Source organism: Perissodus microlepis, chromosome 16, assembly GCF_051167445.1.
Source record: "Perissodus microlepis isolate ML-2025 ecotype Zambia chromosome 16, ASM5116744v1, whole genome shotgun sequence".
Taxonomy (NCBI): Eukaryota; Metazoa; Chordata; class Actinopteri; order Cichliformes; family Cichlidae; genus Perissodus; species Perissodus microlepis.
Genome location: NC_140476.1, coordinates 26,384,403 through 26,406,104, shown reverse-complemented (window position 1 = coordinate 26,406,104; position 21,702 = coordinate 26,384,403). Strand labels below are relative to the sequence as shown.

Genomic DNA, 21,702 nt, shown 5'->3' with positions numbered 1-21,702 from the left:
GACATGATTTTGGAGTATATCTTCGCAGTAGCGATTGACCGCAAAGTAAAGCTACCGGAAATGTACAACGCCACATCCGGTCTCAAACCAGGAAGTTAGCATTTTCTCGTGCACAGGGTCAATTAGGATATTTAATGTCCACTTTGCTAAAGTGCAGACATTGGGAAACTGTCGTCAGGCTTCTCTGCAGTGCCCCCTGGTGTCTGGAGATTAATCATTACAGTTTGTTTACATGGTAAACTTGTACTGTAACATCTGCGTCATGCCAGCAAAAATTATCAGCAAAAACAAAAAGCTCCAAATATGTTAAAGTAAAAGTTTAGCTGTGTTACTCTTTTCAAGCAACTGTGCATCAATACTAAGTATTAAGTAAAATACTAAGTAAAACTTCATAGTTAATCTAAGGAGCTGGAAAGAAAAGCGTCTGGACTTCTTTAAGTTGCTTGAAGACGTTTCACCTCTCATCCGAGAAGCTTCTTCAGTTCTAAGGTCAAATGGCGGAGAGTCCCAGATTTAAACTCAGTGGGAGTATCCCCCCAAAGAGGGACAAAAGGACCCCCTGATGATCCTCTACCTAATCACATGAGCCAAGGTGTGAAAACGGGTGTGGGTCACAATCAGCCAGGGTTTCGAGTAAAACCTGGCCTTGTGAAACCTGGCCTTCATAGTTACATAGAAAGATTCATAGTTAATGTCCTATACTTTCATGCTGGCAGATATATTCAGGAATGGACATAAATATAGTAAAGGCCGTAAGTGTCTTCCTCAGTTTTAGCTAATAACAATAGCATTGGGATGTTTCCATGAGAGGTTTTAAATAATTTTTTTTTAATGATGTGTAAATAAGCTCCAAAAAGCGCTGCTGCAGAAAGAGGTGGGGCTTTTTGCTTAAATACAATTTAAAGTATTTAGGTTAATAATAAATTTCAACTTCGGGCATCTGACAAGGATGCCTCCTGGGCGAAGTTTTCCGGGCGTGTCCCACCGGGAGGAGGCCCCGGGGCAGATTATATCTCTCGGCTGGCCTGGGAACGCCTTGGTGTTCCCCCGGACAAGCTGGAGGAGGTGGCTGGGGAGAGGGAGGTCTGGGCTTCTCTGCTTGGGCTGCTGCCCTGCGACCCGGCCCCGGATAAGCGAAAGAAAATGGTTGGAGAAATTTCAACTTTGTGTAAAATAATCAGCTCCTGCCACCCCAAAGAGTCTGCAGCAGAGTGACCTTTGTAATTCCGGCACATGTAACAGAATTTGTCCAGCAGATGGAGTCACAAATTCCACCAGACAAGCCTCAAACCTGCCAGCTTGAGGAATAAAACGACCGCTGATACTCCACATGTTTGGATTACTTTAACTGGGACAAGTAAATCCCGCAGAATTAAAATGATTCCAAGAACAGGAGAAAAGAACTGCCGAGAGTGAAGCTACACAAACACAAAGAATTCAATGGTCCTCTGTGGCACCCACACCCTGACCATTTTTGTATCAAGTTAAGCTGCATTTTTTAGTAGGCAGGAGCTCTTCGGTGCTCTCCCGGTGTGTTCGCAAATACACGCCACATGAGTAATAGAGGATGACTAATGCTGAGGCATGGAGCAGAGAGGTGCAAACATAGCATGAGCTGATGTTCCTGTTTAAAGAGCAGTGGTGCAGGAAGTACTAGGACCCCATGCTGAAGTCGAAGAAGAAGCTCCAACTCTGTGCTGTGTATTTTAGCAGGTGAATCAGACGGCAACAGAGTCTGTAACGTAACGGAAACGCATACAAAAACAACAATTACACAATTCTTTATGATGTAATGTTGAAGATTGATGTGCAGCTGTAAAGAGCGTTATGTGTCAGGTGTAGAGCAAAGGGGCTAAGACATTTTTAATGCTTCTGAATTGTGTGATGGGCCTGGGTTGGTGATAGAGCATAAAATTTATTTTTATTATTTATGAGAAATTGTAAATAAATACTGTTTTTATTTTCTAGCCATATTGTTGCTCTTTATGTGCACTTTGCAACAAGAGCTACAATTTTAATTTTAATCTTCTTCTATTTTTCCCCTGTTAAAATGAATGCGATGATGATTATGAAATAAATTCAGGTTTTATATCTTATAAGTGTTTAAAAAACGGACTCCCCTTCATATCCCTGGCAGTGGTTTAGTCCAATGCCTATCACTCTTTAACTCCTTCACTTCGAAAAGGTACAAAGAATGGGTGATAAACTCAATCATATTTGATGTTGTAATGAGACTGTGGCTTAGTCTTGTGCTTCGGTGCAGCTACTATTAAAACAGACTACTGCTCAAACAGCTTTCAAATGGCCATAGTCCCTGTGCCACCTGAAAGCACAAGTAAAGAACAAGTTACCAAACCACTGCCTTGGCTTAGTGGTGTGAAAGAGACTGTGAATTATACTTTCTCGTTGTGGCATCTTGGTAAAAGGTAAAAAAGGAAGGGTTCCATCACTATCAGCTTCATTTATGGCATGTCATCTTGGAAAAACCTCTTACCACTTGAACTTTGTTCTAGTAGCCACTTACCTGTGGCACACCTTATCCCAGCAGCATATGGTCTATTAAGGCTTCCTTCACTCTAACTAGTACATGAGCACTGAGAAGGAGGGATAAATAATAAGACCTGGCCAAACAGCCTGCCCTGAGTGCAGACAGAAGGCACGCTGCTAGGCTAACAACAGATAGGGGGTTAAGAGTAGAACAGAAGGGGCAGTCTTTGACTGCTTATACTTGACCTTATTCTGAGTTTACAAAAGGCTTTTGATACCATAAGATAAAGTGAGATTTACCCACCCTAGATGCAATGTTTCAATCCAATGTTGAAATTCTGATTCTAGAAATTGTGGAAAAATGTTGCGCAGACTTCTCCGATCTATCTAATTCTCTTTTAGCTCCATGTGAGCAGTGTCACTGTGGTGAAGAGGACGCTGGGTGGAAACTTGCACTGGAAGTTGCTGTATATTTGCCTGGATCAGTGCTCACATTATTCAAATTATACTGACATTTTGTTTATCCAAAGCAGAAACTTATACTTGCTGTCTAATTTTGGCTGTCATTTAATTCAGTTTATCACAACAGCAGTTGCCTCAAGGAACTTTATATTGTGAGGTAAAGACCCTAGAATAATACAAAGAAAACCCCAACAATCAAAGGATGCCAAGTGAGCAAGCACTTAGTGACAGTGGGAAGGAAAAACGCTCTTTAACAGGAAGAAACTTTGGGTAGAGCAAGATTCAGGGAGGGGCGGACATATTGGAGGTGTTCTGTCACCAAACACCCTTCCAAAATTAGAAATTCATCAACATATCTGACTTACTTTGCATTTTGATTTTTCTCACTACCCAAAAAAGCCAGACAGGCTAGCATTTCTTCAGCAGGCAAAACAAACCAATCCAGTCACGTATAGGTACACAGTCTAGCTCAATATACCCAGTAGCAGGCTATAATTGTCCCATTTGATGTTCTGACCACTCTCCAGTGCTTGTTTATTTTTAAAGATAAATGTAAAGAACAAAAAATACAAATAACACTAATGTAAACCCCAAACTCCAGATTCAAGGCCGCAAATCCATCTGTGTCATTTTTTAAATAGCTATAGTGAGAAGCTAAAAACCAGCTTCTGAGCCAAAGACCCTGCATCAGTTTGGAGAGGCCTGCAGCACATCACCAGCTACAGGAGTCCATCCCCCCACCCTGAAGAGAATCCCAAACTGCCTGACAACTTTAACACCGTCTACTGCAGATTTGAAAGACCATCACTCACACCTCCCATCCTCAACTCACACCTAAACAAAAGGACTACCTGCAGCCCTCACCCCCCTCCCCTCTGACCCAGAGACAGAAGACCAGGAAGACTGGTGTGTGCCTCTGGTGCTGGAAGGTCTGTGCAGAGCAACTGGTCCCCATCTTCACCCGAATCTTTAACAGACCTCTGGAGCTGTGTTAGGTGCCCTCCTGCTTCAAATGCTCCACCATCATCCTGGTCTCAAAGAAGTCCACCATTGCAGGGTTAATTGAGTACAGGCCCGTTGTGGTCATGAAGTCCTTTGAAGGACTGGTGTTGAAACAGGACATCACAGACCCCCTGCTGGACCCCCTACAGTTTGCCCCCTACATCCTGCACCACCTTGATCAACCTGGGATGTACGCCAGAATACTGTTCGTGGACTTGAGCTTGGCCTTCAACACTGTAATCCTAGACATCCTCCACCGAAAGTTCAACCAGCTTACTGTGCCCGCCTCCAGCTGTCAGTAGATCACCAGCTTCCTGACGGACAGGCAGCAACAAGTGGCCATCAGCACTAGCCTCCCCCAGGGGTTTGTGCCCTTCCCGCCGTTCTTCTCCTTCTACACTAATGACTGTACCTTAGGAGAATAATCTGTGAAACACCTGAAGTTCGCGGATGACACCACGGTCATTGGTCTGATCCAGAACAATGACGAGTACGCGTACAGATGGGAGATGGACCACCTGGTCCACTGATGCAGTCAGAACCACCAAGAACGGAACTTGTTAAAGACGGTGGAAATGACATTGGACTATCAGAGAAATCCCCCCACCCTCTCCCCCTCACATTCCTAAACAACACATGCCCCCAATGTGGCTCACTTCAGATTCCTATGAAGTAACTTTTCACGCAATCTGAAATGGTCCACCTTATGGACTCTACAGAAGGAGGCCCAGCAGAGGTTGTATTTCTTGTGGCAACTCAGGAAACCTGCCAAAGGAATTGCTGGTTTTCTTCTATACTGCCATGATCGACTCTGTCCTCTGCACATCAATCACTCTGGTTTGGTTCAGCCACAAAGCAATACAGGGCCAGATTTCAACGGTCAATCTGGTCTGCAGAGAGTATCACCAGTGCTGATCTTCCCTCCATCCATGACATGCACAGGTCCTGGGTTAGGAAACGGGTAGAAAACATCTCTGCAGACCCCTCACATCCTGGACACAGACTGTCCAAACTGCAGGCACTACAGAGCGCTGTTTACTCAAACCAGCCGCCAAAGAGACACTTTATTCCCCCTGTCTGTCACTCTGTTGAACACTGTAAAATAACCCACTGTTGTATCATTTAAGTCATATGCACATTGCACTACGCAGATTTACACTTTTTCCTTAACAAAAGTTTATTTTTTGCATGAAGAGAACAATGTGAAGTGGAGTGAAATTCCTTGTTTGTGTGCACAAACTTGGCTAAATACAGATGATTCTGATAGCGGGATATAACATCTGTCTTACAGATGTTTAGGTTTCAGTCATATTTTTCTTTCTTTTTTAATTTTTTTCAAGGCAAAATGCAGTCGATTTGCTCGGTGGCAGTACACACACTAAGGGTTGAGTTTCATGTTTCCCTGGCTAAACCAATCAGAGATTAAAGGAAACATCGCGATATTTGCTTTGTAGCCCGCCGACCTGAGGTGCCAAAAGCGATATCTCGCGCTACCTCAACCTTCGGTGTCTCATTCCACCACGGTCAAGCCTACCGGGAGGGGGTTTTTGCTGAACAGCTCCGCAACGATCATTTCAATCGGAAACTTGATCAGCATTTATAACAAATAACGTCTTTTTATTTATTTAAAGTAAACATAATCTTCTAGGGAACTTTATAGATAACTGTCGATTCAAGTTCGTAATTTGTACAGAAAAAAAGCTTTAACGTTACGGGAATAGCCGGCTGTGCTAACAAAGAAAATCCTTTCTCTTCAGAAATAATCCCCCACTACTCTCTTTAGTTATGAGTCATGTGGTCGTTGATAATCCACACGGTCTAGATCAGCAGGTAAGAAACTATTTTGTTCTTCTGTTGTTCTCCTAGAAATTTTGGAATTTTCCATTACGCACATGTAGTTTCGAGGAGAAATTGAGCGCTTCGTTAGCCCACTTCCTAGCCTGGTGCTAGGCTAACGCTGCGGCTGCTAAAATGGAGGTGACGACGTTTGTGATGGCGACGCTTGCCGATGCGTTGTGATGGCTAATTGGCACTAACAAGCTCGGACACTTCAAGTTTTTACCTTAAAATACGACAAGCTGTCGCCCCAAGCCATGTTAAGTATAGCAAGTGAACGGACTGTGGTGAAAACGTACTGCAACCAATGGAAATATACAGGGTTGGCTAACATTTACCACCCGGCCGGTATCCAACCGCGTTAGCCCGGCTAGAGTGAGGCCTTCTGAACCTGAAACGTGGCGCAGGAAAAAATGTTGGCACAGTTTTTCAGCGACAGTTATTTCTGAAATGTAATCCTCTAATTTTTTTAAGTCGCTTGGAATATATATTTAGGAGTCGAAATTGAGCGAAATTAAGAGGGCATATTTTTATTTCCGGTATATATAGTTTTATTTTTACTGTTAGGCCTAACTTCAATGATCGTACATTCTGACCTCGGTTATTTAGAAATCCACTTGAAGCTGCCCCGCTTCAAAAAAGCGGCTAACCAGTGTTTCCAGTCAAGTAATGGTTTTCAAATATAGCAGTTATGTGTTGTAGTTCGTTTTTTACCTTTTTTTATGTTTATTTTTTTCTTTGTAATTTATAGCTTGCTGCCCTAGACTTGAACTCGGCTGACGGACAAGGTGGAGGAACTGGCAGTAAGTAATAAAGCAGATTTTACTTGTCAGTGGTAAATGTAAATCGATAACGCTGCTTTATCAGCGTAAGCCTTGTGTAACGTTGTTTACAGTGTGGTACAACTTTCATGGAGTTCTTTGGCACTCGAGACAAAGGAAAAAAAACCTTGTTCATAATAAAACTTTTTAAAACCTGCTTGGTGGATTAAGCCCTAAGCATTATTTAAATCTACAGTTGTACCCATAATCACTAATATTGCCAGATTTCATACATTTTGGTAAACCTTTTTTTTCCTCTATCCAGGACGTTACATTCCACCTCACTTGAGGAACAAAGATGCTCCCAAAAATGGTAAGTTTAACACTGCCGATCTGCTGTTAGCCCATCAACACCAGTTTGTCTTTTTTGTTGATGATAAATGCCCATCAGAGCATGGTAAAAGCAAGCACAATTGAGGGGGGAAAATGAGGCTCTAACCAGATGCATCTTATAATCTTGACTTAAACATTCGTACCAAAAATTGGTAGTTGTGCAGTGTTTGCAGCATTTTAGAGCATACAAAATGAGGGAACATTTGTCCTAGGCAGAGATTGAGGACAACGTAATGTCAATTGGGCTTTCTGCATCTTTGCATGAGAACTTATTTTGGCACTGCAAAAGTAGGGCAAGTGGTATTGTATTACAGCTCTGGCTTTGTATTTTCACCCTAGACTGCTCATAAGTAGGAGAATATGGCAATTTTCAAAAGTTTTGATTTGGTTCGAGTAATTTCATGCGCAATTTTTGACTAGTATTCTTTGGTTGGTACAGTGTATCGCATGTGAACAAGAGGAGTGCTAGCTATTGGCTGCTCTGATAAAGGGGAATGTGGAGGGAGGGTGGGTTTGTGTGTGGGGGGGGGGTGTTTTATTGATTTATTTTTTTAAAAACTGAGGTAATATTTTGGTTTTGTAGCCAGGGTGAGGTGGCTGAGGAGGTTTTTTTTTTTGTATTTTATTTTTTATATATATTATTATAATATCCTTCTGTACATATTTGCTCTGCTAAAGGCCTTAAATCCACATACGTCATGCCTGGCATAGTAAGTCAAAAACTGACATTAAAACTTAAAAAAAAGGGCAACATTTGGAATCATACTCCTGTGTCATTGCACACTTGACGTTTTTTCTCGTTGTACTGTTTTCTTATTCCACAGCAGGAAATGCTTATTCCGCTGGTAGACAGTGCGGTTATTCAGTGGCACCAGTAAATTTCTGTAAGTCCCTTCTGTCTGCTTTTGCTGAGGGCAACTTGCATTTTTTTTAAAGATGCATGAAATAGCCATTTTTTTTGTACACACCAGCAAAGCCAGTGTGAAGGGAGGGTCAGGTTAGATCCATACACTCCACTTAGGGCTGTTCGATATAATGATATATATCGGATGACGATATAAAAACATCTATCGTTTCATTTTACGCCATCGTTTGTTTCGTGGTGTCGTAAAATAAACTGTTTACAGCAATATTTTTTCATCGTTTTGATGGTCACTGTAGTGACTATATTAATTTCTTAAAGTTCTCTCTTTCTCTTATATTTTATATAACCACACTATGGACGGACAAGCGCCTGTTTTTATGCGTTGTGGTTAGCAACAGCGACAGTAAAACCATCGCGTGTCCGCTTGTTTATGTTCCACATAAACCTTTCACAATAAAGCTCAAGATCCTGTTGAGACTTTTCAAAATAAACTGAATCACGTGAAAGAGCAGATTATTTACGGATGAGAAGTAAAAAAGAGCCGCCAGGTGCTAAAAAATAAACTTTAGACTCAAACGTTAGAACAGGCTTTTCCCCGCAGCACGGTGTAATAAATACTGACAAAGAAAACAGCGGCCGTTACAACTTATGTCTAAAAATGTATAGTTTCATACATCGGTTAAAACACTCGACTCCAGCTACATGACGCGCAGCTGGAAACACTTCCCGCAAGTCGAGATTCACAGAATTTACAGAAAATGTTACATTTTTGTGATTTATATCGTTATCGGGACGATAGAATTCTTATATCGGGATATGAGATTTTGGTCATATCGCACAGCCCTAACTCCACTGTAAAAGTATAATGAGTTCATGTTTAATTGATGTGCTTCTCTATGCTGGAATGCTTGCAGTTGAAATTGGTTGGAGTTTTGAGGGGGGGGGAGAGGAATCTAAGCATCACCCTGTTGGTTCGTTGCTTTTCTTCACTGTAGTTAGTTAAAATATATTAGATTTATTAGAACTATATTCCCACTGTATAATAAAGCCAATATTTTTACCTGCTGTGTGCCCCAAGTTTCTTCTAAGCCGTGCCCCCAACCATGGCAGGCAGTGTGTCAGCAAAGACACAGAAATAACTATACTTCAGGATGGGATGACTGTCAGACTGGTAACTATAAGCGTGAAGTCAAGCCCAACACTCATACTGCATGAGCCAGTACTCATGAGTCTTTTTATAGCCTGCTTCCCCTACCTTTGCTCAGGTTACCCAAGACTGGCCTCTCAAGAGCTTGCCTTTTACCATGCCTACAGTGGGGATTGGCGAAACCAATGTGGTATACTTTGACCTCTACCTGCATGCCATGCAGAGTTTCTTAGTGTATATAGCTTAGTCAGTGTGCCCTTGCTTTGTTGTGGTCACTTGGAGGGAAAAAAGCAGCACAAATCTGGGCCTAACACTGCATTTTTTCAAAGCTTGCAAACAGAGTTGCTGATGATGCATATTTTTTTTTTTTTTTTTTTTTTTAAGTGCATTGCATCACTAGTGTGGCTGTTTTACTAATAACAAGACAATATCAACTTGTTTTGTGTTGTCCAGTCATGCATACGTTACACCATGTTAGCCTCAGTCACTAAGTCAAAGTAGGACTTTTGTGGTCAAGTTATTTGAACACTGAAGTATTATTGGGATTCACAATATTTATTAGCTGGAGCCTCTCAGTTGCAGTTCTGGGTTCTTTTTTGACTTCACAGCTTTTTCTCTGCTTACATTTTATGTTTTTAAAAGGATTGGCCATTGAATACAGCACTGATAACCTGGTTGCACGCACACTTGTGTTCCAGCTGATAACCTCAGGTGATTTCCTTGGTTATTTTACGTGGTGTAAAGTCAGTGTCCAGTGCAATCTGCAGTTGACCTTTAGAACAGAAATCTGCATACAAACACACCTCCTTGGCACATGATTGAATCATGATCTTTGTGTTTGTCTTAAACTCATGTTTTGTAAGTAGAATGATTACCAGTTGTCCTTCGTGGCCTTTTTTTGTTTTGCATTTAAATGAAAATAGTTGACTGAGGGCATCATTGTTTGGCTTTTTAGAGTCTGTTTAATCTCTCCAGTTGGTAATGGAGCAGAATTAATTCTTCATAGCCTGGACAGCATGGCAGCCAAACTTCCATTCAGTGTAAATCTGTGTTCTATAAACAAAAAGAAATCTGTCAGCATGTGGTCTACAAACATCTCCAGAACATGCCATACATTTGCTGTTGAATGTTTTTTCTTTGTGGCATGATCAAAATGGGGCAGAAGGACACACAGACTATGCTGTTTTCTGTAAGTAGTCCAGAATCACCAGATGAATTATAACTCTTACTTGTATGGTAAAACCTTATACCTTTGTGTGTATTGTATGCTTTAATGCCAGCCAAGTATTCAGTCATGGATGTTTAACTTTTTGTAATCCTTAGTTATGTTTTGTGGATTCCCTTTTTCTTAAAGTGCTGTATTCAGTTTTATGGGAAACATTGGCTGGGGATTTTGACTTGAATTTTAAATAGTTTGAATAACATACTCTAGTTGTAGCTTGCATTGGTTGCGTAAGTATTTATGGATGAATTTGTGAATTTTCTCTTTGGTTTATGTAGGTTATTGGTTTGAAGTCCACTGGACTCTGTCTTGGAACATCAGGTTCTAACATTGCTGCACTCTGTGCTTTACCACATGTATTTTTGGGTCTGATGCCACTCTGAGTCACTAAAATCTCTCAAATCCTGGGCCCTGTAATACAAAGCTACAACATACCTGGAATATCTGTTATTTGGCTTCAATATCTCTAACATCAGCAAACGGGCTAAGTAGTGGTTAGATAGTTAAGAATTCAGTAAATCAACTCATGCTCATTATTCTAGCTATGCGCAAGTTTACACATGACAAGTTGAACTTGTGGCAATGGAAGCATCTGGTCAACATTTGCAGGTCTGTATGCAGCAGAAGATCAGATGTGAAAGGAAATTACAAGAGTAATATTTGATACGTTTTTGGTCTTTCAGCTGCAGCCTAGAGGTGCCTTTTGGTACAGAATTCAAACTAGGCTGAGTCTGCTTGCAAAGTTGATATGTCGGCAAATACAAAGAGATCATATATTAATGTTTGAAATAATTTTGTGTGTGTGTGTGGTGGGGTTGGGGGGTCTTGGGTCAAAAAATTTATTCAGTACAAAGATTTTCGGTGCTTTAAATGGACAAAGGATTATGTCTAGTTCAGAGCAGGCGGGGTTACCATGGTGATGTACCCTTGTAAGAAGTGAAGGGCCAAAGTAATACTCAAAACCCAGATAAAATCAAGATAATTCTTGCTTCATAGTACAAGTGTTACTTGCAATGTGTCATACTCAATTTAAAATTGGCTTATGTATGTTTGTTAAAGTCAAGTTGGAACATGTTTTTGTAAATATGCAAGATTAAAGTTTGCAGAGTTGGTTGTCTGTCTGAAATGTACCTTAAAATGGCAAATATTCAGCTTGTAAAAAAAAAAAAAAAATTATATTTTTTGTTCTGTTGACAAAATATTTTTTTCTCTTTAGTGACTCAGATCTGTATCAAGACAGAATTTACTGGTTCACTACCCACAGACAGATTGGCCCGTGCTTGTGAATCTTCGGGGTTGTTTGTACGTGTTTAAATCTGCCACAGTGGTGGAAATGAAAAGCTGGGGAGGGCAGGTTTAATTAGACTTTTAGGCTGAATGTTTTTGTTTGTTTGTTTTTCCCTCCCCTAAAGCCAAACTACTTGAAGAATAGGTCTGTGTGGTTGGTCTGCCCCTTGATGCTGCTGTGGCATAGATTGAGCTTTTCAGCATGCCTCAGTATGGCAGCACTAACTACCATTGTCCCCCTCCACCAGCCTCATCCTCAGCCCGCACTGGTAACAGTGTGGCCACCGATGGGAATGATGACACAGCCAGTGTCCAAAGCTGGGCAGATCGGTGTGGTAAATGTCCCATATAGGAAGAAACGAGGTTCAGCTGGTCTTTGTAGAACAACTTGTGTGTAACCAAATAAAATAAGGCAACACCTCAGTAGTCGCTAGTTCTTTTAAACTTTTTTTTTTTTAAATGTAAACACCTTTGACTTGTCCACAGCTATTCCTTTGTACAGATCAAGTACATGGTTATGCAACTTAGATAATATGAATATGTGACACTAATGGTGGTGATGCTTTACTTGAGACATGAGTCCCAGGTTTTAGTGTAATTGAGTTGCTTATATCCACTGTCAGTAATTCAGATTAAAAATAGGTCAACTAGTAATAAGAGGCTCATGGATAGACAGCACTGAGCGCAGACGTGTGTACTGGCTTACTGACACAAATAAGTAACATGCCGCTTTCTGCTTTTCCTAACAACTCTTATTTAATATATATATATTTTTTTTTTTTTTCAATTTTTCTTTTTCCGCCCAATAAAGATTCACCTGGATGGGATTCCGGACGCACCAATGGCTTTGTGAATGGTTACCACGACAACCGCACAAACGGGGGCTTTGGAGGGCGTGGACCCCCTCGCAATGATAGAGGTGGGCGTGGTGCCTACCGTGGTAACAGGGGTGGAGGTTCGTTTAATCAGCCATTGCAAAATGCAGGTGGGAAAAACCTGTTGTCCTTAAAAATGTCCAGCTGTAGCCCTAGTTGTAGTGTAGTTTTTCATTGTAAAGTCTACCCTCCCCCACCCCTTATTTTTAATACAGTGTATTTACTCTGTATAAACTGGAAGTTGTTATTTGCAATATTAACTTTGCACTTTGTTAGAGTAACTAGATTTTTAACATTTAATGGTATTTTTGCTTTAGGGGAAACACAAGTGTGTTCTGCTGTTGGTAAGAAGGGTGTCGGTTGTAACCGCTCTTTTGCCCGCTCCAAAAAAGGTACAAATATTGCCACTGACCAATATATTTTTTTAATTACAGGGTTTGGCAATTACGAAAACAAAGAAGCTGGCTGGGGAGGACCTCCCAGGGATGCGGCCTACAACAGCTTTGGGGGACGTACTGATAGGTCCAAGTCTGCCTTCTTCAATGACCGCGGGGCAGGCTCAAGAGGAAGGTGGGTGTCATTGCGTTCAGTAATGTACTGTTTATAATTTTGGTATTTTAACGTGTCCTGAGAGCAAAGTCTTGTACTGCCTGATAGTATTTGCATTTGTTCATTTTTATGTGAAATTGTTTCTCCATCTGGTAATTAACCCAACCAGTCTGGCTTCACTGATTGTTTAAACCAATTAGTGAAGTGTTCACCTCACTAATTGGTTTACTGTTAGAACAGCAGAGAGATTAGCAGAAATGTTTTTGATTGTACCATACAATCCCAGCTTGGCTATTATTGCAGAGAGTATGGAAAAATAGTGCTGAGAGTTTGGAAAAAGAACTGTCGGTTATAGCTTGTTTTTATCTCATTTCAAAGTCACGTGACAATTTAGTTCTTCATTTAAATAACCTTTGTGTGCACAGATACGAGCGTGGAGGTTTTGCTGGTGGAGGAAATAGCCGCTGGGCAGAGGAGTCCAGAGATGATGACTGGTCCAAGCCCACTGCTCCTAATGAGCGTCTGGAACAGTAAGACAGATTCCGTTCACCTATAGCAAACTAACAGCTGTGGTTATCCAAAACCTAAACTTTTCTGTATTGTCTTCTAGCGAGCTTTTCTCTGGAAGCAACACCGGCATAAACTTTGAGAAATATGATGATATTCCAGTGGAAGCTACTGGAAGCAGTTGCCCACCCCACATTGAAAGCGTAAGTGATTTAGTTTCATGGTTTTGTTTAAAAAAATAAAAATGGCTTGTTTATATGTTTATATATGGCATACCTTGTTCTTTTGTAGTTCCATGATGTGGAAATGGGCGAGATTATCATGGGGAACATTAACCTTAGTCGCTACACTCGCCCCACCCCTGTCCAGAAGTATGCTATCCCAATCATCAAGTCCAAGAGAGACCTGATGGCCTGTGCCCAGACTGGTTAGTATCTCTACATATTCTGTGTTCACTTGACTACCAGAGAAAACTGGTAACCATGAACTTTGTTTCTGTTGTAATATTTAAATAACCCTAGAAAGGGCTTGTTTTTTTGTGTCCGTAGTTTGATGTTAGTACGCCAAAATAACACTGTATGACCCTTGCTGTGTTTCAGGCTCTGGTAAGACTGCTGCTTTCTTACTGCCAGTGTTGAGTCAGATCTACACGGAAGGGCCAGGAGACGCTCTGCAGGCTGCCAAGAACAGTGGACAGGTACTATGGACAGAAACGGCACAATAACTGAACAAAACAAACATCTGGCTTTTTCTCATAAACATGTTTTGTCTTCTCAGGAGAATGGAAGGTATGGACGCCGTAAGCAGTACCCAATCTCCCTTGTCCTGGCTCCCACCAGAGAACTCGCATTGCAGATCTATGATGAGGCGAGGAAGGTGAGCTAGAAACATCTGGCATCATCTTGGTCTGCCAAAATATTGACTCGCCAAGCTGAATTGTTTCCTTCCTCCTTTAGTTTGCCTACCGCTCAAGGGTGCGTCCCTGCGTTGTGTACGGTGGTGCTGATATTGGCCAGCAGATCAGGGACTTGGAGAGAGGCTGTCACCTGCTGGTGGCCACACCTGGACGTCTGGTCGACATGATGGAGCGGGGCAAGATCGGGCTGGATTACTGCCAGTCAGTATTACACAGAACAATTTTGGGTTTCATGGGAAAAATGTTGCTTTAATGGAAATGTCTGACTCCCTTATTTATAATTGCTAATTATTAAATGTACTCACAGCTACCTGGTTGTGGATGAGGCTGATCGCATGTTGGACATGGGTTTTGAGCCACAGATCAGACGTATTGTGGAACAAGACACAATGCCACCAAAAGGCATCCGCCGGACTATGATGTTCAGTGCTACCTTTCCCAAAGAGATCCAGGTACATTGGCCTGCTGGCAGGTATACGAAACCATATTTCATATGTGTGCAATATAAATATTTGCATACTCATATTTGAACTTGCGTATTGTAGATCCTGGCTCGTGACTTCCTGGAGGACTACATTTTCCTTGCCGTGGGGCGTGTTGGTTCCACTTCAGAAAACATCACCCAAAAGGTGGTCTGGGTAGAGGAGACAGACAAGAGGTCCTTCCTCCTTGATTTGCTCAATGCCACCGGTGAGATTGCACATGCACTTCATTCTTTTATTTATTTTTTTTTCCCTCCCATAAAGGGCTTTGGGCTCTAACCCTTCATCCTGTTTGTCTGCCCCATACCGAGCTAATATTGACTTTGCTACATTTCTAACAATCTGTCATTATATGAAAAAGTGAAATGTAAAAATGATCTGATGCAATTTGGTGAGCAGGCGCTAAAACCACTTGAACGTGTTTTTAAGGGGTTAGCTTCTCACAATGATCTAAAGCTGTTGTAGCCTTGCGTTTACTGGCCGGTTTGGTTTTATCTTAGTTATTCCCAGTGAGGTTCAGGAAAATGTGACTGAAGCCCCAGAGAAAACGGGTAAGTGTTAACATACCATAACTTTACTTTGACACGCAAGAAACATCACATCCCACAGTTCATCCCGTTCCCTCTGCTCTGCTGCAGCTGACATGCTACCTCAGTTTAGTTTTGTTTTTGTCTTTCAAATTTCATTTCCAATAAGTGGTAACACTTGCCAAGCAGTGCATAGACTGATTTAAAACTTGTATCTCCCCTGTGAAATGTTAGACAGTGTAGTGTTTTAGTGTGTGTTTAGTTTTGGAACTAAGGTCAGCTGGCTCTTTCTGAAAGTCGGAAGGCTGTGACAAATTTAATGGCGCTGATCTGTGAAGTCAGTGAACAGTGTGTCTGTTAATCTTGGTTAGAGCTCCTAAATGGCTATAATAGATGACAGTGAATAGGACCAGATTAGGGTTTAATGGTGAATGAGCCATCACTCGATTATGTCTAGGCACCAAAGCAACATGCCACCTCCATGGTGACTTAATGCTACCACCAAAAAATGTGGTTTAGTTGTTTTAAAAATGGTGAACATGGTACCACGTTAACCATTCAGTTGGATTTGGCTGATCTGTTTTACTTGAAGGTACTTGCAAGTTTTGAGGAATGTTGTTGTTGTTGGCAAAACTATTGCAGGGTTAGCTGTGAATAATGCAAAACGTGGAATGGCCTGTCTTACCCCAATACCTCTGTCATGTTGATTATCTTGAGCTTTTATTCTGATGGCCATTAATGCCCAATATCTGATACCAAATGCATAAAAAAAATTTACTCCAAATGTAGTAATTTTTTTAAAGTCATTGAAATAATTATTCAGAGAAACCAAAGCCATTGTTGTCAATTAATGGTTGTCAGTAAATTTAAAGCTTTTTTTTTTTTTTTTTTTTTTTTTTTTTTTTTTTTTTTTTTAAAATGCACCACTTGTCTCCATTTCTAAGTTGTCATTTTGGTATTTGATTTTTTTTTTTTTTCTTCTTTTTTTTGTGCATCATGGTCTTGCAACTGCCAGCTGTTTCTGATAGTGTTTTGAAGTTTTGCTTTTTTTTTTTTTTTTTTTTTTTTTAAATTTTCAAATTCATGTGTAGCTTTGCATAAAGTAATTATTATTTTTCTCTTATGCTTTTTGTCCTGCTCCCTTTTTTTTTTTTTTTGTGTCTCCTCTTAATTTCTTGCTGCTCAGGTAAAGACTCCCTGACTCTGGTGTTTGTGGAAACGAAGAAAGGAGCCGATGCACTGGAGGACTTCCTTTACCGCGAGGGTTATGCATGCACCAGCATCCACGGAGATCGATCCCAGAGAGACAGAGAGGAGGCTCTGCATCAGTTCCGGTCTGGACGCTGCCCCATCCTGGTGGCTACAGCTGTAAGTATTCTGACAAGTTCTTAATCCTCAAGGTTGGGGAGGGAACTGTGGCACACACTGAACCAACAAACTTTTCTACTAATGGCCAATAAGAATGTGAAATATAACATGTGGCATTTTTACAGATGCTTAATGTTACACTTTTTTGTTCATTGTCCTTTGAAGGTGGCTGCTAGAGGTCTGGACATCAGCAATGTGAAGCACGTTATCAACTTTGATTTGCCCAGTGACATTGAAGAATACGTTCACCGTATCGGCCGTACGGGACGTGTGGGCAACCTCGGTATGAACTGATTTTTAAAGAATATTTGCTCCTTGTTGGTGTACAGTCTTTTGACTGTGTAATCTGACCTTTTTGTGCAGGTCTGGCCACGTCGTTCTTTAACGACAAAAACAGCAACATAACCAAAGATTTGCTGGACATTCTGGTTGAGGCCAAGCAGGAGGTTCCCTCCTGGCTTGAGAGCCTGGCCTATGAGCACCAGCACAAGAGCAACAATCGTGGGCGCTCTAAGAGGTAACATGGCAACAACAAATGCTGTTTTATTTATCTTAGTTCTGTGCTGCAAAATGTTACGTGTGTTTCCTGACTCGTACTGTAAATAAATTGAGCTATCTGAGCACTATACTTGTTAACGTGTTGGGGGGGGTTTGGGTGGGGGGGTTGTTTTATTGGTTTTTTTTTTTTATATAATGCCTAACCTGTAACACTTAACCAATTGTTTTGGTTTTGTTCAGGTTCTCTGGTGGTTTCGGAGCTCGGGATTACCGTCAGACGTCTGGCTCTGGAAGTTTCAGTAACAACCGTTCAGGGCGCAGCGCTGGAGGCCATGGAGGAAACCGTGGCTTCGGTGGAGGTAAGCAAACTATTCGCACAGCTTTTTTTGCAGCTTTTTTTAACTGTTATGAAAACTATGGGAGAATGAGGTGATGTCTGATGTGAAATTCATAATATAGGTTAAGTTACTAACAAGTTTGAATTTGAACTCAAGGTCACATGTCAGCTCTGAAAATTGCCTAGGATTTTCAGATTTTGGAGGCTGAGGGGTTAGCACTGGATACATCCAGTGTTTTTGAAACCAGACATGAGTGTGGAGCAGATGGCCTGTGTCTGGCATGTTTATCCTCCCTCTTGACTGTAACTGTGCTCATCATTTTCAAAGTAGCTTAGTCTTATTTATGAAAAAAAGAAGTGTTTTGAGGTCAAATGTTTTCTAGAGAAGAGAATTACTTACACATGCAAACCTTGTTATTTGGAACTTTTTAATGTGGGCACCTGGTGGGGATTTGGTTATTGAGCATGCATCAAGGAATTGCAGCATCCACGTGCAGATGTCTAAAAAGTTGGACATCTGGACGTAGCGTTTTCAGGTAAGTAAATCACCAAAAGTTGATTCTGTTCATCTGGATGTAGCGTTTTGTGGAAGAAACGTTTTGTCACTCGTCCAAGTGACTGTCTTCAGTCTCTAGCTCCGAAACCACCAGAGAAGTCTTCAGTCTGGAAACTGAAGAAGTCACTTGGACGAGTGACAAAACGTTTCTCCCACAAATGAACAGAATCAGCTTTTGGAGATCCAAGTGACTTCATCAGTCGATAAAGAAGGATCAGCGACGAAACCTTTCTCCCACTGAAAACGCTCCATCCAGATGAACAGAATTTTGGGGGGAGTTAGTTAATAATAACTTGATGTTTGATCAATTTCTTCTAAATGCGTGTAAACAAAAACCTCACTCTGCCGTCAATTAATATTCAGTTGGTATCCTTCACAGGTGGTTTTGGTGGGAACTTCTACGGCAGCGACAGCTACGGAGGAAATTACAGCCACTCGGGTAGCGTGGATTGGTGGGGAAACTAGTCACCATAGGAATAGGTTGCCATGCCAACCCAATGGAAACCACATGTTGACTTAAGCCAGACCATTAAAAAAAAGAAAAAAACCTTCCCTGTGTAGCTTCACTGACACACAGTACATTACCAACCCTGGTTCTCTGCCATTCGCTTCTCGAAAAGGAAGTGCAGCACGAAGCAACGGAACGTCACCAGCACGTGCAGCACGCCGGAGACCGCAGAGATTTCGCACACCTCAGAGTGAGCATGGATGCTGACATGCATTGTCCGACAGCAACCTCGGACTTTCATCGTTAAAAGTATTTTTATTTTTGTTTTGTTTTGGTTTTTTTGTGGGGGGAAACCCAACCGAGTAGCCTGAGGATCATTTGTATGTTAATGTACTGTGCCTTTTGAATTTAAACAGGAAATCTATGTTTTCATTTCACCAGATGAACCTGGCCAAGAGCTAAAATTTGTTTTACTATGACTTTGTTTGGTGAAAAATATTAAAGGGTAAAATAAGCTTGGATTTGATCAAACCTTGGCAAACACTGGGGTGTTGTGGCTCTCAGGAGTCATGACTCCATTTGAACTTCAAATTTATTACAGGAACATCATGTAGCCTTTTCTATACTCAAACAGCTAATGGAGCCATTACTATATCTAATACAAACTGGGCCACTCTGTGAGGTGACCGTATTTTAATCGTAAGAGACAAAGTTACATTTGTGTTCTTCTTTTTTGCTCACTCTATCCTGGACAGGCTCCTTTTTTACGGAAATGGTAGTCTTTGAAATAGCCATTCCTATCGTAATCTTAAGAAACACAGAAGTCATTAAGCTCAGTGCCAACAATTGCTGAGGTTGATACAAGAATAATAAATGCTGGAACTTGTTACTCCATGCTTTTCAATTGACTTGACAGTGTTACGGCAGCTAGTATGTTACCAAGTGCTAGCTACATTAAGTGGGCGGTGTTTTTTGTTTCTTTTTTGCGTGAGACCTTTTTGATGCAGGTGCGTGAAAAGTTAAAAAACTGAGTCAGTTTTTGCTTTTTTTTCTTGTTTGTTTTTTTGTTTTTGAATAGTTTCTCTACAAATGTGTAACAAGACAAAAATGCCTGCCATCTTGAAAGTGAAGTTCAAAATGGCTGCATAAAGGACCACAGCATCGGGGGGGCATAGCGCAGTGTTAGTGTTTACCTGAATCGACCTGCAATCACGAGGCCCACACGGTATTCTACGCTTGCAAGTGTTTTGTTTTTTGGTCAAGGAGAAAGGACACGTGAACTGAGTCGCAGGCTTAACTTAATTACAAACGTTTTCTCTTTTCAAGCTGCGTTGGAGGCATGGTTCATCTTAAGGAGACAGGCATTTGAATAATCACTGAGGTTTTTTCAATTAAACGGCAAGGAACAGATGCAGGTTAGAGGAACACTCCGACCACTGGGGTTAGGGCTTTAGGGTGGGGGGGTTGTAGGCGATGGGCGCAGCTTTCAGTGCACCGCCATTGTCAGTGGCTTTGGTTTCCATCGCTGCGTATTGTAACTGTGGATGTGGCCAAAGACTGGGGGGGTTGGGAGGGGTGGTGTCTACTTCCTTTAAGAAATATTTAAGTACTGTCAGGTCTTCTGGGAGTTCATCTGCTCAGAACTGTATAAAAATGATAAAGACAAAAAAATCTGTGGCTTCGTGAAGCCAGAGCAGGCTTCTCCTCTTAAAGAGGAGCAGCCGTGGAGAGGAGGGGAAGACCCGCATGGGGCGTTTCACCTCAAAATGCTCCCAGTTTTCTCATCGGGTTTGTTGTGCCTTGAACTTTTTTTATTTAAGAAATCAAAATAAAAGTGGATGCACTGACGGTGTTGAGAACTTGAGATTGAATGGTGCTACTTGATTTAGGTGTGTAGGCCCTCGTATGTTGTGCCCATCGAGTTTTACGAAAGTTGTTTTATTGCACATCTAGAGTTTTATATAGATGTCTTGGATATGTGTCCTTAAGCTTCCAAATATTGTGTGAGGAGACAGAGGAGGAGAAAAATAACGCAGCTTGTTTACAAAGGGGAAGGGTTCTCAATGTTAAAAACCAGGATTTATTTGGGACCAGGGGATTTAGCAGTTGGGGGAATTTAGCCATTTGCACAGATTTCTAGATTCTACTTTTGCTGCTAGTTTTGTGTAATTTATTAAGCATTTTTGACAAATATTTATTTTTGTAAGCCTCAGAGTGATTCTTTGAAAGTTTCAGAAACTTGACCAAAAGACAGTTCAAAAAAAACACTGGCACTTGAATGTTGAATGTCACCTGTATGCGTGAAATTTATATATTTCGGGGTAGTGTGAGCTTTTTAATGTCGAAGATACATTGGACTCAGTAAATAATATCCACAGCTGTTTCAGGGCCTCCTCAGGGCCAGTCATCTCTATTAGATAATACTAATTGGTCAACGAAATTTGAAACAGAATCTTAACAAACATGCCAAGGTTTGGAATAATGCTGTCTAAAAAGCAAATAAATTTCCTAAGCATATCAGTGCAAAAGTGTTCAGATTCTCCAATTGTGTGCATTAATAACTCTTTATTCTAATTTGACCTGATGATTATTTTTCTCCAGTGAATGTCTGGCACATGGCAATCCTTAAAGAAACAAACATGTGGTTTATTCTCATTGTTGTATTTGCATATATGACACCTCTGGGGTTCTCTGGGAACGTGGAGCAGGTCTGCAGCGCTGATCTTTTACATGGCAGCTCTTTGGGCTGCTGGGGATTAACAGGAGGCTCTGTGCATGCTGACTGCAGGCAGAACCCGGAGACTTGCTCCACGGTCTGTGGAGAACCTCTGAGCTCTTTAGGTGTAGACTTTGCTTTCTGTATTAGCTTATAGGTAACTGCACTGCATGGGAAATACTCAGCTGTGCAAATTGTATGATTTTACCAAAATAAAATGTTTGAATGCAAAAGTATCTGGATAAATCAAGCATGTTTCATCGAAGACTTGTTTGACATAGACATGCAAAGAAAACCTGTAGCAAACAGCCTGTGGCCAACGGCCAGCAAAATTCAATTTAATAATGGTGATTGGATGGATGGGTTTCATTTCTTTTGAAGAAACTACATAAAGATTTCATTTGTAAATTAAACTGTGTCAGTTGATTTTTTTTATTTTTATTTTTTTGTTTTTCTGCTGA

General features: G+C 41.1%; 1 protein-coding gene across 9 annotated transcripts; it reads left to right on the top strand.

The window, feature by feature from the left end:
- The first annotated feature begins 5,451 nt into the window (after window positions 1-5,451).
- ddx3xa (DEAD-box helicase 3 X-linked a) lies at window positions 5,452-21,654 on the top strand. 9 transcript variants are annotated; one of them, XM_084908996.1, is made up of 23 exons: window positions 5,452-5,781; window positions 6,539-6,590; window positions 6,874-6,921; window positions 7,766-7,825; window positions 8,885-8,977; window positions 9,072-9,143; window positions 11,711-11,797; window positions 12,274-12,447; window positions 12,772-12,907; window positions 13,312-13,416; window positions 13,497-13,596; window positions 13,685-13,820; window positions 13,993-14,090; window positions 14,171-14,269; window positions 14,350-14,510; window positions 14,617-14,761; window positions 14,855-14,999; window positions 15,292-15,342; window positions 16,505-16,686; window positions 16,852-16,969; window positions 17,050-17,203; window positions 17,425-17,543; window positions 18,457-21,654. In XM_084908996.1, the coding sequence occupies exons 1-23, from the start codon at window positions 5,737-5,739 to the stop codon at window positions 18,540-18,542; spliced, it is 2,466 nt and encodes an 821-aa protein (XP_084765122.1). In that variant the 5' UTR covers window positions 5,452-5,736; the 3' UTR covers window positions 18,543-21,654. The 9 variants fall into 9 exon arrangements, with proteins under 9 accessions (XP_084765122.1, XP_084765123.1, XP_084765118.1 ...); XM_084908997.1 differs by lacking the exons at window positions 11,711-11,797; window positions 15,292-15,342; XM_084908992.1 differs by lacking the exons at window positions 8,885-8,977; window positions 9,072-9,143; window positions 11,711-11,797 and having other exon boundaries at window positions 12,274-12,381.
- Window positions 21,655-21,702: the final 48 nt, after the last annotated feature.